Below are 16,727 nucleotides of genomic sequence, written 5' to 3'. Positions count from 1 at the left end.
TTGTCACTTGCAATATGACTGTATACTTAGAAAACCCTAGAGACTCCAGCAAAGGGCTCTTAAAACTGACAAACTATTTTATCAAGGTTTCACAATATCAACATACAAAATCAGTAACATCTCTATACACCAATAAGCATCCACAATGGGAATCAAATCAAGAACACAATTCCATTTATTATACACTAGCCACAAAAAAATGAAATACACAGGATGACAGCTTAAACAACTGGTTAACTGAGGCAACTACAAAACACTGCTGAAAGAAATCAGAGATGACACAAATAAATGGAAAGACATACCATGCTCATTGTTTGGAACAATCAGTATCATTAACATGGCCATACTGTCCAAAACAACTTACAAATTCAATGTTATTTCAACCAAATTACCAACATCATTTTTCACAGAATTAGAAAAAAATCGTAAAATTCATATGGAACCAAAAAAGAGCCCAAATACCCAAAGTAATCCCAAGAAAAAAGAACAAGGCTGGAGAAATCATACTATCTAACTTCAAACTATACTCTAAGGCTACAGTAACCAAAACAGTATGGTGCTGGTACTAAAACGGACACAGAGATCAATGGAACAGAATAGAAAATAGAGGCAGAAGAAATTTCTAAGCAGCAAAGCATACAAGAGGTGACTTGGGTGCTGTTAAAGGCATTCAGTTTTATAAGGGAAGCAGAGCATAAAAGTTCGGAAAATTTGCAGTCTGACAATGTGATTAAAAAAAAAAATCCCACCGGCACCACGGCCTTTGTCTCACAGTCAGGCGGAGCAGGGGCAGCCATTCCTGCCAGAAGCCAGGGCATGACCCCTGGGCTGCCTGTCTCTACAGACCCGGTGAGAATCTCGGCCTCCTCAAGCGTGTCCTCCACCTCATGCCTGGCCTTCTCCTTGCACACAGTCTCCTCCTCACACCCGGCCTCCTCTTTGCACCCAGCCCATATTCACGTGCAGCCTCCTCCTTGTGCCCAGCCTCTACTCGCGCCTGGCCTCTACCTGCATGCCCGGACTCCTGAAGTCCACACCAAGCTCCCCAACCACAGCCTCTGCCTCTGAAAGGACCGCCCACACTGCATTGGAGGAGCATGTGACCTTTGAGGACATGGTGGTGGACTTCAGCCAGGAGGAGTGGAGGCAGCTGGAGCCTGCCCAGAGGACCCTGTACCATGATGTAATTCTGGACACCTTCAGGCTTCTGGTCTCTGTGGGACATTGGTTACCAAAGCCAAACATCACCTCCCTGCTGGAGCAAGAGGCAGAGCCGTGGGCAGTGGACTCTGGAGTTCCCCAAGGCATGTACCTAGGTGAGATGGGAGCCCTTCAGGGCTGAGAGAAGCCTGTCCATGCTTGCTCCCTGGTTTCTCTGTCTGCATGTGCTCTCTAATTCTTCAGAGCAAATTTACTACTCAGTCTTAATTCTTCAGAGAAAATTTACTCTCAGTCTTAGTGAAGATTTACCAAGCACCCATTTTGCTGTGAGTGACGACACCAAGTCCTCATCTCCACTGAATTTACATTCGTGGTGAGGGAGTGGGGGAGACAAACAATAAATCAGTAAAACAATAATAATAAGAAAATGAGTTGGATGATTACAGATTGTGATGAATGCTGAGAAAATGAAAGTGAGTGATGAGGTAGACTAGGATGGGGGTGAGGAGACTATAGCAAAGAGATGAGGGATAGCCTCTCTCAGGAGGTGACATGTGACTTGAAGCCTGAGCCATGAGGCAGTCTAAGAGAACACTAGTATTTCAGGCAGAGGAAACAGCAGGTGCAAAGGCCTGAAGTGATGCATCAGTCAGCTCTTGCATAGTAAAAGCACTCTGACCTCGGTGGCTTAAACCAAATAATTGTTTATAATTCATATGTCTGTGGGACAGTGGATCCAGGCTGGGCCCTGACATGTGCCTGTAGGGTGATTGATAGGTAGCAGAGATATCCCAGCCCACTGACAGGCAATTTCCCATTGGCATCAGGTGGGAAGAGTGGCCTGTCACCAGAGTTCAGGAGGAATGGCCAGTGTGGGAGAGGGTCACATTAGGGTCCCTCCACATCAATAACATCAGCACATACCCAGTTTATTAGCTTCCTGTTGCTTCTCCTGCAACAAGATACAATTGACCCTTGAACAACATGAGTTTGAACTGTGTGGGTCCATTTATATACGGATTTTCTTCTGCCTCAGCCACCTCTGAGACAGCAAGACCAACCCCTCCTCCTACTCCTCCTCAGCCTACTCACTGTGAAGACAATGAGGATGAAGATCTCTATGGTGATCCACATCCATTTAATGCATAGTAAATATATTTTCTCTTCCTTATGATTTTTAATAGCATCTTCTTTTCTCTAGCTTACTTTAATATATTATATAATACATATACAAAATATGTGTTAACTAAGGGCTGGGAGCGGTGGCTCACACGTATGGTCCCAGCACTTTGGGAGGCCGAGGCAGGTGGATCATTTGAGGTCAGGAGTTCAAGACCTGGCCAACATGGTGAAACCCCGTCTCTACAAAAACAAACAAACAAACAAACAAAAAACTGGCTGGATGTGGTGGCGCTTGCCTGTGGTCCCGGCTGCTCGTGAGGCTGAGGCAGGAGAATTGCTTGAACCCAGGAGGCGGAGGTTGCAGTGAGCCAAGATCGTGCCACTGTGCTCCAGCCTGGGTGACCGAGTGAGATCACGTCTCAAAAAAAGTGTTAACAATTGATTTTATCAGTATGGTCAACAGTAAACTATTAATAGTTAAGTTTTGGGGGAGTCAAAAGCTATACACAGATTTTTGATTGCACTGGGGTCAGTGTCCCTAGCCCCCTCATTGTTCAAGGGTCAACAATACTACAAACTGCGTAGCATAAAGCAAAGCAAATTATCTTAAAGCTCTGGAGATCAGAAGTTCAAAATGGGTCTCGCTGGGCTATAATAAAGATGTCAGCAGGGCATCATTCCTTTTGGAGGCTCTAGGGAAGGGAAGAATCCATTTCTTTCTTTATTTCCTTTTTGCTTTTTAAGAGACGGGTTGTTGCTCTCTTGCCCAGGCTAGAGTGCAGTGGTATGAGCATGGTTCACAGCAACCTCAACCTTCTGGGCTCGGGTGATCCTCCTGCCTCGGCCTCCTGAGTAGCTGGGACTGCAGGTGTGTGTCACCATGCCTAGCTCATTTTTTTTATTTTTTGTGGAGACGGGGACTCACCATTTTGCCCAGGCATGTCTTGAACTCCCAGGCTCAGGCAGTCCTCCTGCCGCGGCTGCCCAAAGTGTTAAGATTACAGGCATGAGGCCCTGTGCCTGGCTAAGAATCCATTTATTTGCATTTTTCAGCTTCTAGAGGCACCCACATTCCTTAGCTATGGCCTTGTCCATCTTCACAGTCAGCAAGGGGTGGTCAAGTCTCACATCTTATTCACTCTGGCTGTGACCCTTCTGCCTCTTTTCCACATTTAAGGATGCTTGTGATTACACAGGTCCACTCAGATAATCCAGTATAATTTCTCTATCTTAATGTCAGCTGATTAGCAATGTTAATTCCTCCCTCCCATGTAATTGGAATTTACATGGTTCCAGGGTTAGGATGTGGGCATCTTGGGAAGCCACTATTCTGCCAGTCACCCCTGGCTTACCTTTTCTTTAAAAATTGAACTTTTCACTGAAGTATAACAATATGGGGAAGGTACCCACATCATCCCTCTAGGCCACTGTGGGGTCAGGGTAGGGGCAGCATGCACCCAGGTCATGGCTGTGCAGAGATGGCTGGGTAGCAGGGCAAAAAGGGAGTCCTGCCAGGAAGCAGGAGGAGGGAGTGCATTTGTTCATTCATTAAGCATATATATCGAGGTCTTGCTATGGGATAGAGATACAGTGGTGAGCAAGGTGGACAGAAACTCCTACTCTCAGGGGGTTCCCATTTAGTGAAACAGACAAAATAAGGCAGATCAAAGTATTCTAATACACCAAGGGTCATTTATCTTCCTCCTAGTGATGCATGTTGCAGCTCTTCCTGTTTGTGAGGAGCAGATAGGTTCCTTTACATCTAGAGTGAGGTGGCACAACAGCATATGCTGCCGGGAAGAAGCTGGGTGTCAGCAGACTTTCCCCATGCAGCACCTTTTTCTCTGTTGCCACCTGGCATCATGGAGGCCACTGTAGCTGGAGCCTGGCTGCCACATTGCTCCTTCCAAGTACAGTGCATCTGTGCATCTGAGTGCTCTCTCCTGGGCATCCCCTCTGCACCCTCCTCTGTGCTCCCCTCACAGACTCCACCCATATTCCTTGTGCTAACTGTTTTTTCCTTCCTCTCCTCTTCCTTTCCTTATTCTGTTCTTTCCTCTTCCTTTCCTTGTTCCTTATTTTCCTCTTCCTTATTCTGTTTTTCCCTCTCTCTCTTCCTTTCCTGGTTTGCAAAACTATATTTTTAAATAGTCAAAGCCACTTGTACCTTGAACATTTCAAAATCATTAGTTTTATCCTTCCTCTTCCCATCTCACCACAAACTCTTTTGCCCTGGAACAGAGATTAAGGGACATTTCCAGTTTTTGCTTCTTTCAGCCTTGGAAACTAGACCCAAAGTCAAACTGTCAGTTCTAAAGCAAGGTATCTCTGAAGAAATATCCAACAATGTCATCTTAGTAGAAATATTCCTGTGGGATGGTCTGTGGTACTGCAGGGGTGAAGACACTGTGGGCCACTGGGAATGGAGTTGTGAGAGCCTAGAGAGCCTGGCAGTGCTGGCGGCCTTGATGCCTTTGAAGACGCCTGTTCAGGAGCAGTGGCAGAGGAATGGGTTTGGGGAAAACATAAGTCTGAACCCTGATTTCCTACAACAACCAATGACTCCTGAACAACAAGGCCCCAACACGTGGCAAACAGGTGGAAAAAGGGAGAAGCCAGACCTAAATGCTCTACAGAACCTATGTAAAAGAGAAACCCTACAAATGTCAGGAATGCGGAAAGGCCTTTAGTCACAGCTCAGCACTTACCCAACACTACCGTACACACACAGGACAGAGACCTTATGAATGTCACATATGCGGAAAAGTCTTCCGAAACAGCTCGGCACTTACCAAACACCAGAGAATCCACACTGGGGAGAAACCCTATAAATGCACTCAGTGTGGGGGGACCTTCAACCAAATTGCCCCACTGATCCAGCACCAGAGAACTCACACAGGCGAGAAGCCCTATGAGTGCAGCATATGTGGGAAATCCTTCAGTTTTAGGTCCTCCTTTAGCCAACACAAGTGAACTCACACAGACTAGAAGCCCTACGAGTGCAGCAAGTGTGGGAAAGCCTTCCAGCAAAGCATCCACCTCACCCAGCACCTGCGAATCCACACTGGGGAGAAACCCTATCAGTGTGGTGAGTGTGGCAAGGCCTTGAGCAATAGCTAGTCCTTGACCAAACACCAGCAAATCCACACAGGGGAGAAGCCCTACGAGTGCCATGAGTGTGGAAAAGCCTTCACCCAGATCACACCACTGATTCAGCACCAGAGGACCCACACAGGAGAAAAGCCCTGTGAGTGCAGTGAGTGTGGGAAAGCCTTCAGCCAGAGCACATTCCTGACTGAGCATCGGAGGATTCACATGGGAGAGAAGCCCTATGGATGCAACGAGTGTGGGAAAACCTTCAGCCACAGCTCCTCGCTTAGCCAGCACGAGCGGATGCACACAGGAGAGAAGCCGTTTGAGTGCAGTCAGTGTGGGAAGGCCTTCCTTCTGGCAGAGCACAAACCTCACACAACACCAGTGAATCCCCACACAGAGGAGAAGCCCTATGAATGCAATGACTGCAGCAAGGCATTCAGCCACAGCTTGTCCCTCACCAAACATCAGCGAAACCACACTGAGGAGAAGCCCTACGAATGCAACCAGTGTGGCAGAGCCTTCAGCCAGCTTGCTCCCCTCATTCAGCATCAGAGGATCCACATAGGAGAGAAACCCTATGAATGTAACCAGTGTAGCCAGAGTTCCCTTCTCATCAAACACCAGAGGATTCATACCAAGGAAAAGCCCTATGGGTGCAATAAGTGTGGGAAATCCTTCAACCACAGCTCCTCGCTCAGCCAGCACAAAAGGACACACACTGGGGAAAAGTGTCACAATTGTGGAAAGTCCTTTAGGCAGAGCACCCACCTCACACAGCACTGGAGGATCCACACAGGAGAGAAGCCATATGCATGCAGGGACTATGGAAAGACCTTTACACACAGCACCTCCCTTACCAAGCACCAGAGAATTCACACTGGATAAACCCACTCCACATGTGCTGGGGACATAGGAAGACCTTAAGACAGCTCATCCCTTTCTAGATTTGACCCAATCGTACACATGAGAAACATATGTTTTTATCAACAGGGTGGAAACAGACTAATAGAAAAGTGAAGAGACAATCCACTGAAGGAAAGAAGTATCTCATGTACTCCATAAATAGATACACCTATTAAATATTTTAATTTCAATCTTTGTGGTTACATGATAGGTGTATGACCAAGCTGAGAAACAAATCAAGGAGGCAATCCCATTTACAATAACTACAAAAAATAAAATATCTAGGAATACATGTAACCAAGGAGATGAAAGATTTCTACTAGAAAAACTGAAAAACACGGATGAAAAAAATATAGATGACATAAATACATGAAAAAACATCCCATACTCATGGGGCAGAAGAATTAATACTGTTAAAGTGATCACACTGCCCAAAGCAAGCTACAGATTCAATGCAATCCCTCTCAAAATACTGACATTATTTTTAACAGAACTAGATAAAGCAATCCTAAAATTCATATTGTACCTAAAGGAGCCCAAATAGCCAAAGCAGTTCTAAGCAAAAAGAACAAAGCTGGAGATATCAAATTATCTGGCATCAAATTACACATACTACAAGGCTTTATTAACCAAAACAGCATGGTACTGGTTTAAAAATGGACACCCAACATCAATGAAAGAATAGAGAACCCAGAAATAAAGCCACGTATCTCCAGCCAACTACACATACATTGGGAAGAGGACATTGTTTTTAATAAGTGGTACTGGCAATGTTGGATTGCCACCTTCAGAAGAATGAAACTAGACTCCTATCTCTTGGCATACACAAAAATCAACTCAAGATGGATTAAAGACTTAAATGTAAGACCTAAAACTACAAAAATACTATAAGAAAAATTATGGAAACCTCTTTTGGACATTGGTCTAGGCAAATAATTCATGACTAAGGCCTCAAAAGTATAAGCAACGAAAACAAAAATAGATCTATGGGACTTAATTAAACTAAAAAGCTTCCACACAGCAAAAGAAATAATCAACACAATGAACAGACAACATGCAGAATGGGAGAAAATATCTGCAAACTATACATCGGACACGGGACTAATATCCACATTTTACCCAATTTTTACAAAAATGTCACAAAAATGTGGATATCCAAATATCCAAAATTTATAAGGAATTCAAACAACAACCACAGCAAAATCAATAACCCCATTAAAATAGGCAAAGGACTTGAATAAATATTTTTAAAAAAAGAACATTACAAATGGCAAATAAACATTTCTTTTTTTTTTTTTTGAGATGGAGTCTCGATCTGTCGCCCAGGCTAGAGTGCAGTGGTTCAATCTCGGCTCACTGCAGGCTCCACCCCACAGGTTCATGCCATTCTCCTGCCTCAGCCTCCCGAGTAGCTGGGACTATAGGCGCCCGCCACCTCGCCCGGCTAATTTTTTGTATTCTTTGTACAGAAAGGGTTTCACCGTATTAGCCAGGATGGTCTCAATCTCCTGATCTCGTGATCCGCCCGCCTGGGCCTCTCAAAGTGCTAGGATTACAGGCATGAGCCACCACGCCTGGCCCAAACATATTTTTAAAATATTCAACACATCATTAAGCATCACAGAAATGCAATTAAAACTACAATGAGATATCATCTTATACCAGTCAGAATGACTATTATTAAAAAGCAAAAAAATAATAGATGTTGTTGAGGATGCAGAGACAAGAAAATGCTTATCAACTGTTGGTGGGAATGTAAATTAGCACAACCTCTATGGAAAACAGTATGGAGATTTTTCTAAGAACTAAAAACAGAACTACCATTCAATACCATTCAATTCAAAGATATTTTTCTAAGAACTAAAATAGAACTACCAGTCAATCCAGTAATCCCACTACTGGGTATCTGCTCAAAGAAAAAAAAATCATTATGTAAAAAAGTTACTTGCACTCCAATGTTTATTACAATACTATTCACAATAGCAAAGATGTGGAATCAGCCTAAATGTCATTCAGTGCAGGATTGCACATTCAGTGCAGGATTGCATAAAGAACATGTGATATATGATGGAATACTATTCATCCATAAAAATAATTAAATCATATCTTTTGCAGCAACATGGATGGAACTGGAGGCCATTATCCTAAGTGAAACAACTCAAAAGCAGAAAGTCAATACACATGTTCTCATTTATAAGTGAGAGCTAAATAATATGTATACATATAGAACATGGAATAATAGCCCCTGGAGACTCAGAAGGGTAGGAGGGGTCAGGGAATGAGAGATGAGAAATTATTTAGTCAGTACAATGTATATTATTTGGGTAATGGTTACACTAAAAGCCCAAACTTTACCATTATGCAATATATCCATGTATCAAAACTGCATTTGTACCCTTAAATTTATTCAAATAAAAAACTTTAGGTGCTAATGACATTATATCCAACAGCAGAAAGTCCATGGCATGAAATGTTTATAGAGATATGCAAAATAACTACACTAGATATTCCTAATCAATCACTTATAAGAAGCAAGGATCTATGTGACTTTGTGTATGATACTATCAAACATTTTTGAAAATTTAATGACATTGGCTGGCTACTCCTAATGTTACTGGACAACTTGGTTAAGAAAAGGTGGGGGGATGAGTTCAGGGATTCAAACTCCCAGCATAAACACCTAATAAATAACCTAAGAGCTTGTGTGTGTACCCTGAAGGAGACCTTTACTTTCTGTGGCTGCAAGGCTGAAATTGCTGAAGATCAAATGTAGAACCTCATCCTGTGACTTAATGAATTACAAGGCAAGTTAAACACCAGCCTGGCAGAGTGCATATTGTTAACATGAGGGCATTGATTTGGAAACACGGGATTGTGAAAGTTAGGATGTGGATGTGTGGGAAGGCTCTCCAGGGTCATTGACACTCTAAATTCTGATAAGTCTTCTTTGCCCTAAATAATATCTACCCTTTCTAAGATGTCCTCATTCATCTAATTTATTATTATTATTATTATTATTATTATTATTATTTATATTCTGGTAAGGAAGCTCACATTTTTAAACAAAGTATACACACACACACACACACACACACACACACACACACACACATTAAGATGGATAGTAGGTATCATCCCTCAAAAAAATGTAAGAAAACTGGCTCCTTTTTCAAGCCAAGATTTGAACCACAGCCTGAACCAAAATCTGTCCACTTAACCACTCTACTGCAGGTCTCATGTATTACTAGCATAGATCTAATTGATACAACGAATTGTTCATAAATTGTTGGGAAAATATGCATTATTTATTTGGTGATTACATGGTAAGATTGAACAATTTCTTTTACTGAGTGTTTTTGTAAGGGATGGAAAAAGACTGCAGTGGGGTTAAAGAAAAGATGTTATGAGAAAGGAATCTGAATTATTGCAGGCTGTATGTAAATCAAGACATTTAATCTTTTAAATGAGGGTAATCTTTATTCCCACAGAGGTGTAATTATTGTAAAGGGTCCTTATGTCTTTAACTAACATAAGAAAGAATCAAAGATATTATGTAGGCATCAAGTACATACAAGACAAGGCACTAGTACAAGATTTATAGAAAATAAAAAGCCATTGTTCTTAATTATGCGGACAGTATTCAGGTCTGGTTGGAAGTACAATACTACAATACTGCGTAATGGACTGAATCATGTCCTCTCAAAATTCCTAAGTTGAAGTCCTAGCATCTTTATAGAGGTAATCAAGTTAAAATGAGGTCATTAAAATAGTTCCCAATCCATTGTGACTGACATTTTGGTAAAAAGTGGAAATCTGGATATAGACATACAGGGAGAACACCATGTACAGATGAAGGCAGAGATTAGAGTGATGCTTCCATAAGCCAAGGAACACCAAAGATTGCTAACAACCTGTAGGAAGCTAGGGGGAGAAACATGGAACAGATTCTTCCTCATAATTCTTAGGGGGAACCAATCCTGCTAATCTCAGACTTCTAATCTCCAGGACTGTGAGACAATACATTTCTGTTTTATAATCCACTCAGTTTGTGGTACTTTGTGACAAACTGAGTACTGTGAAAGGAAGAAACAATAAATATCTGTTGTTTAACCCACTTTGTAGTACTTTATCAGCCTTATCAAACCTATACAATATGACATAATCAAAGAGCAACACCCTGCATGAACAAATTTTCAGTTGTTTGGTATAAACAACCAATGTTTTTAAGGTTCAGAAACAACTATTATAAAACTGATATTGATATGTCCCTTCGCCCACACATACACATACCTATGCACACACATGCATGCACATTATTCAGAACCAATGAAAATTAATAATTATTTGTAAAATAAAATTATGTTTACCTTTCTCACTAATATTTTCAACATATTCTGAGTCTCTACTGTGTGACAATTAGAGCAGGAGGCTCAGAACATCAAGGGCTAAAGAAGATCTAGTCCCTACTGGATGAAAATACACAATCAAGTCCTCATCTCCACTATCAGAACACCCACAGCATTTGCCAATTACGAGGAAATTTTACATCTGTTCTTTAGTTTGTATTCAATTAAATCTGCTATCTAATTGTTTGTTTTATAGGGAAGCCTCTTCTTCCCCTAAAACTAAGTTCTACGGTAAGCATGTCATACAGAACTAGATAGATATTATTCAATAAATCATAATTCATAATACAGTCAAACATGAGGGTTTTATTCCAAAAAAATAATATCTTGGAAAGTAGTTTCTAAAATATAAGCTACTATATAAGCATTTGTTAATATTACCATCAATTATATTTTTAATCATTTATAACAACAAAAATTTGATATTCCCAAGTTAGTTCCTTCAAAATTTTTTCCTGTAAAACTTGTCCCATTATTGTGAAATATTAAATGAGTTGAATTGCACTGAATGGTCACATAAAATTCAATTCTGAAAAAAGAAATGCCTTACCAGACAAACTTAAAAGGAAAAGCCTTTAATATACTTACCACTTTCAAAGCAAGCATCAAAGATAAGATGTCCTTTCTTGGGCAGTCCACAATAGCCAGTTGGAAGCACTATATATTTGCTCACATTCCCTCCAATGGCATCATCATTTCCCATATCATTGCCTATTAAAAAAATTGGCTCATGTTAAATAAAAGTCAAAGTATATTCAGCAATAGAAGTCTAGTCAGATTTTGACTGTTAATTACCCCTTGCCTAGTCACCAAGTGTTTACCCAAGCAAAAACAAGTTAACACCACATTGTGGTACAGTGAAAAAAGGCTACATTTTGAAACAAAATGATATAGGGTCAAATTTCAACTCAAATACCTGCTAATTCTCTATGCCCTGAAGCAATCAACCTAATACCTTTACACTTCAGTTCCTCTCATCAATAAAATGTGAACAGTAAACTCATCTTCCAAAGTTGTATTAGAATTGTATATAAACTATATCTACTATCATTATCAAAATCCAAGAGATATTCATTAAATTGCATCAACCATTTAATATATAAATAATTTACATAATTTGTCATAAACATATATTCAATCATTTAAATTTGAATAAAGCAGTCATTCTATAAATAGTATTATGACTTCCAGATGCTCCACAAGAAACAATTTGAGAAACACTGAATTAGTCTAGAAGTTCTATTTCCTAACAGGAACTTTAATTTTTTAAAGTTCTTGAAGTTTCACTTTCACCTAAGATGTAGAAAAATGGAAAGAGCATCCCTTCTACCCTAACAACAAATATCTCAATTAAGTACAATATTATAACTTTCCCAAATCTATCAGAGAGCTGAGTTTGAAGATCAGCTAAATAATCTAATATCAAAGGAAAGTCAAGCCTCACCAAAAAGAGTATGGGAAGCAAGCACTGACTCCTCCATGGCAGAGCACAAGAAGAAGTAATGCTGGGTCCCATACAAATGAGTAAGAAAGCTAAGCTAATTTTTAAATATTATTAAACATCAAATAAGGAAATATGAGAGTGTGGAACTACTGAGTCATAGACACACAGGGAATTCACATCCATTTGAAGACTCTGCTGTACAGGTCTCTACCAGATATTCAGAAGGAAGATTACAGGCAGGTAGGTAGACCAGAAAATGTTTTCCTTTGTGGTACAGGCCTAGAGAAGGGGAGAGGCTTCTGTAATAGGAAAGGCATGAAGTCTCTTATGGGAAAAACAGCCTTACACGACTAGCAGAGAAATAACAAACTTATCACCTGAGTGCAAAAGTGAGAGGAAGAGGAACAATAAAAGACAAATCCTCTACACCTGAAGGAGGAGCAGGAAACATTCCCAGAGAATATTATAAATATTATTCATCACTATAAATGGATATACCTCTTTCCAGGTCATTTGTGTAGGGGCTTGTGTCAACCTAGTCTGGAAATAAACTAGGTTTGAGTTTCACTGTTGCTATGGTCATCTTAAATACTCAATCACCCCAGCCAGCCCCTTCCTCAAAAATAAAATAGCACTAGAATAATTTGAAGCTAGTTGGAAACTGAAGATAACCATAGGAACAAAGAAACTCAAACACGCCTGAACTCCAAGCTAGGTTGACACAAGCCCCCACCCAAATGAGCTGGAAAGAGATATCCATTTATAGTGACAAATAATATTTGTAAGTACTATAAATACTATAAAACAGTAGTATTCTCTACTATTCTGGTATCCAATAAAAAATTGTGAGACATAGCCAAAATATCAAGAAAAAACAACCTACTGTCTAGGGATAAAATGATACGCAGGAGCAGACACAGAAATGACCAGATACTGGAATTATCAGACAATGAATTTTAAATAAAGCTTAATATGGTAAAGGCTGTAGTGGAAAATGAGAAAAAAATTCATGAAGAAATGGGAAATTTCATCAGTAAGACAGAAACCACAGTAATAATACAAAAGGAAATGATAAAACCAAAAATCACAGTAATAGAGATGAAGAATGCCTTTAATGCATTCATCAGTACACTTGGGACAGCTGAAAAATAAATGAGTAAACTTTAGATCAATAAAAATATTCTAAACATAAATGCAAAGGGAAATACGAAAGGCAAAAGGGAAAAAACAGCAGAGCATCCAAGAGCTGTGGAACAATATCAACCAATCTAAAATATATGTATAATTGGGATTCCCGAGGATATGAGAGTAAGAATGAAGCAGAAAGATATCTGAAGATATAACACCTGAGAATTTTCCAAAATTAATGAAAGATATTGAGCTACAAATCCAAACAGTAACTAGTAGAATAAATATATTATTAAAAATTATGTTATACTTAAAGAGATAAATCACATACAAATGAACTAAGATAAAAATACATATTTCTCTTTGAAATACATAAACTGTGCAAACCAAAAGTCAAGGTAATGATATATTGAAATTACTGGGAAAAAGTCAATGTAAAATTTTATACCAATTGAAAATATCTTTCAAAGATGAAGTACAAACTAAAAGTATTTTAAGAAAAATAAAAGCTGAGACAATTTATTATCAACAGTCCTGTGTTGTAAGAAATGTCAACAATAGTTCTTCAGGCAGAAGGGAAATAATACCAGATATAAACTAAGATACACACAAATAAATGAAGAGCTCCAGAAATGATATAAATAAAGGTAAATACAAATTTTCTTATTTTCAATCACTGTAAAAGATAAATCACTATAGAAAAAATAGCAATGTATTGTGTGTTTATGCCATATGGAAAAGTAAAATATATTACAAAAATTGCACAAAAGATAGAAGAAGATGGATGACTAGAGGCGCCTGACACTTGCCTCATTCACAAGGAAGGGGCAAGTGTCAGGCCCCTCTAAAACAAGTAGACAACCACACATCAAATAAAGTGCCTAAGTGAGAACATTGGAATTCAGCAGGGAAGTGACAGGGACCCTCTGAGGCATGAAAGGAGAGAGAAGTGAAGCAACTGGCCCATCCATGATTGTCTCAGATCCAAAAGAAGTTCCCCACTGCAAAGGAAAGGTAAGTAAAAGATCCCCAGTGCTGCACATTCCCATCACAGATGCCTGCAACAGCCACAGGAGACTCTAACATAGAAAGTCATCTGGAGTCCATTGCAATTGCATTGTTCTACAGAGGAAATTCACACTCTGTTCTACTCACCCCACTGAAGCCTAAGCAGGTACAACATGGCACCATTTTGAGAACTAATCCCCCATCAGACTACCTCTTACCCTGGGGCCCAGCTGCCCCTGCACCTCCACATCCCTGGAGCCCCAAGGACATCCTCCCACATCCAACCAGAGGGCTTCAGCATTATGATGCCTGCTGGACCCAGAAATACATCTGGGCCCCCAGCACTGTAGCCATATAGTGCCCTAAATCCCCTAAAATAGACAGTATAGCACACCAGGGAGGCTGCCCACAGGACAAAGGAAGCCAAAATGCACAGTTCCCAGAGCCTGAAAACCATCTTCCCTGGGACACTGCCATAAACAGAAACAACACTCCTCCAGTTGAAGGGCCACTGCAAACCTGAATGCACCATCAGAGAGCTTGAGAACAAGCTTGCCTATGTATGTCATCCAGTTTTATGTCATCCAGTTTTATAGATGGTTGGCATTTCCCCAACTGGCACTCATTTTCTCTCCTGCTGTACTGTGAAGAGGTGTTTTTGCCGTAATTCTAAGTTTCCTGAGGCCTCCCCAGCCATGTGGAACAGTGAGTCAATTAAACCTCTTTTCTTTAGAAATCACCCAGTCTGGGGTATTTCTTCCTAGCAGCATGAGAATGAACTACCACAAATTCAAACAAAAAGGTTATTATGTAATGATAAAGAGATCAATTCAGTAAGATGATATAACAAATATATCTATCTATCTATCTATCTATCTATATATATATATATATATGCCCCCAACACCAGAACATCCAGATATATAAAGCAAATATTATTAGAGCTAAAGAGAGAAATAAACCCCAATACAATCATAGTGGGAAACTTCAAAACCCCCACATTCAGCATTGGACATATCATATAGAAAGCAAATCAACAAACTATCTGCACTATAGACCAAATGGACATAACAGACATTTACAGAACATTTCATCCAAAAGCTGCAGAATACACATTCTTCTTATCAGCACATGGAACAGTTTCATAGACAGGTCATATGTTCAGTCACAAAACAAGTCTCAAGAAATTTCAAAAAATCAAAATCATATCAAATATCTTGTCAGACCACAATGGGATAAAACCGGAAATGAATAACAAGAGGATCTCTGCAGACCATAAAAATAGACAGCAATTAAACAACATGCTCCTGTATTACCATTGGATCAATGAAAAAATTAAGAAGAAAAATTTAAAAATTTATTGAAGCAAATGAAAAAGCAAACACAACATACAAAGACCTACATGATAAAGCAAAAGCAGTGCTAAGGATATTTCACAACAATAAATTACTACATGAATAAAGCAGAAAGATTTTAACAATGTAATGCTGCACATCAAGAAAGTAGAAAAGCACAAATAAACCAAATGCAAAATAAGCAGAAGAAAAGAAATAATAAAGATCAAAGCAGAACTAAACAAAATAGAATCTAAAAAATACAAAGGATAAGCAGAATTAAAAGGTGGTTTTTTGAAAAGATAAAATCGATAAACTGCTAGCTAGCTAAACAAGACAGAAGACTCGAATAAATAAAATCAGAAATAAAAAAAGACATTACAACTGATACCATAGAAATACAAAGGACCATTAGAGACTATTATGAACAACCATGTGCTATCAAATTGGAAAACCAAGAGAAAAATGTATAAATTTGTAAATATATATAACCTATAAAGACTGAACCAGAAATAAATAGAAAACCTGAACAGACTAATAATTAGTAAGATTGAATGAGTAATTTTAAAAATCTCCCAATGAAGAAAGCACAGGAACAAATGGCTGTACTCCTGAAATCTACCAAACTTTTTAAAAAGAACCAATATCAATTCTCAAACTATTCCAAAAAGTGAAAGAGAATTCTTTCTACCTCATTCTATAAAAACAGCATTACCTTGATACTAATACCAGAGAACGAAACAAGAAGAAGAAACAATAAGCCAATTTCTCTAATGAACATAGAATCAAAAATTATCAACAAAACACTAGCTAACTGAATCCAACAGCACGTCAAAAAGGATATACACCATGCTCAAGCGGAATGTATCCCAGGGATACAAGGACGGTTCAACATACACAAATCAATAAATGTGATATAACACATCAACAGAATGAAGGACAAAAACTGTATGATCATCTTAATAGATAAAGAAAATGCACTCCATAAAATTCATCATCACTTCATGTAAGTGCTCTTAACAAATTAGCTACAGAAAGAACATACCTCAACACAATAAAGGCAATATATGACAAACCCACTGTAACATCATACTGAATACGAAAAATCTCAAAGTATTTCCTCTA

General features: G+C 39.4%; 1 protein-coding gene and 1 pseudogene across 3 annotated transcripts in view; one reads left to right on the top strand and one right to left on the bottom strand.

The window, feature by feature from the left end:
• Nucleotides 1-16,727, bottom strand: part of AGBL4 (AGBL carboxypeptidase 4) — a 1,546,465-nt gene that overhangs the window by 1,361,567 nt on the left and 168,171 nt on the right. For all 3 annotated transcript variants that reach the window (XM_063712471.1, XM_063712476.1, XM_063712485.1), the window contains exon 2: nt 11,277-11,399. In XM_063712471.1, the coding sequence (XP_063568541.1) occupies nt 11,277-11,399 (123 nt within the window). The remainder of the gene's footprint in view (nt 1-11,276; nt 11,400-16,727) is intronic.
• LOC100432332 (zinc finger protein 135-like) lies at nt 1,013-6,282 on the top strand (annotated as a pseudogene).

This window comes from Pongo abelii, chromosome 1, assembly GCF_028885655.2.
Source record: "Pongo abelii isolate AG06213 chromosome 1, NHGRI_mPonAbe1-v2.0_pri, whole genome shotgun sequence".
Classification (NCBI taxonomy): domain Eukaryota; kingdom Metazoa; phylum Chordata; class Mammalia; order Primates; family Hominidae; genus Pongo; species Pongo abelii.
This window is presented reverse-complemented; position numbering and strand designations above follow the sequence as displayed.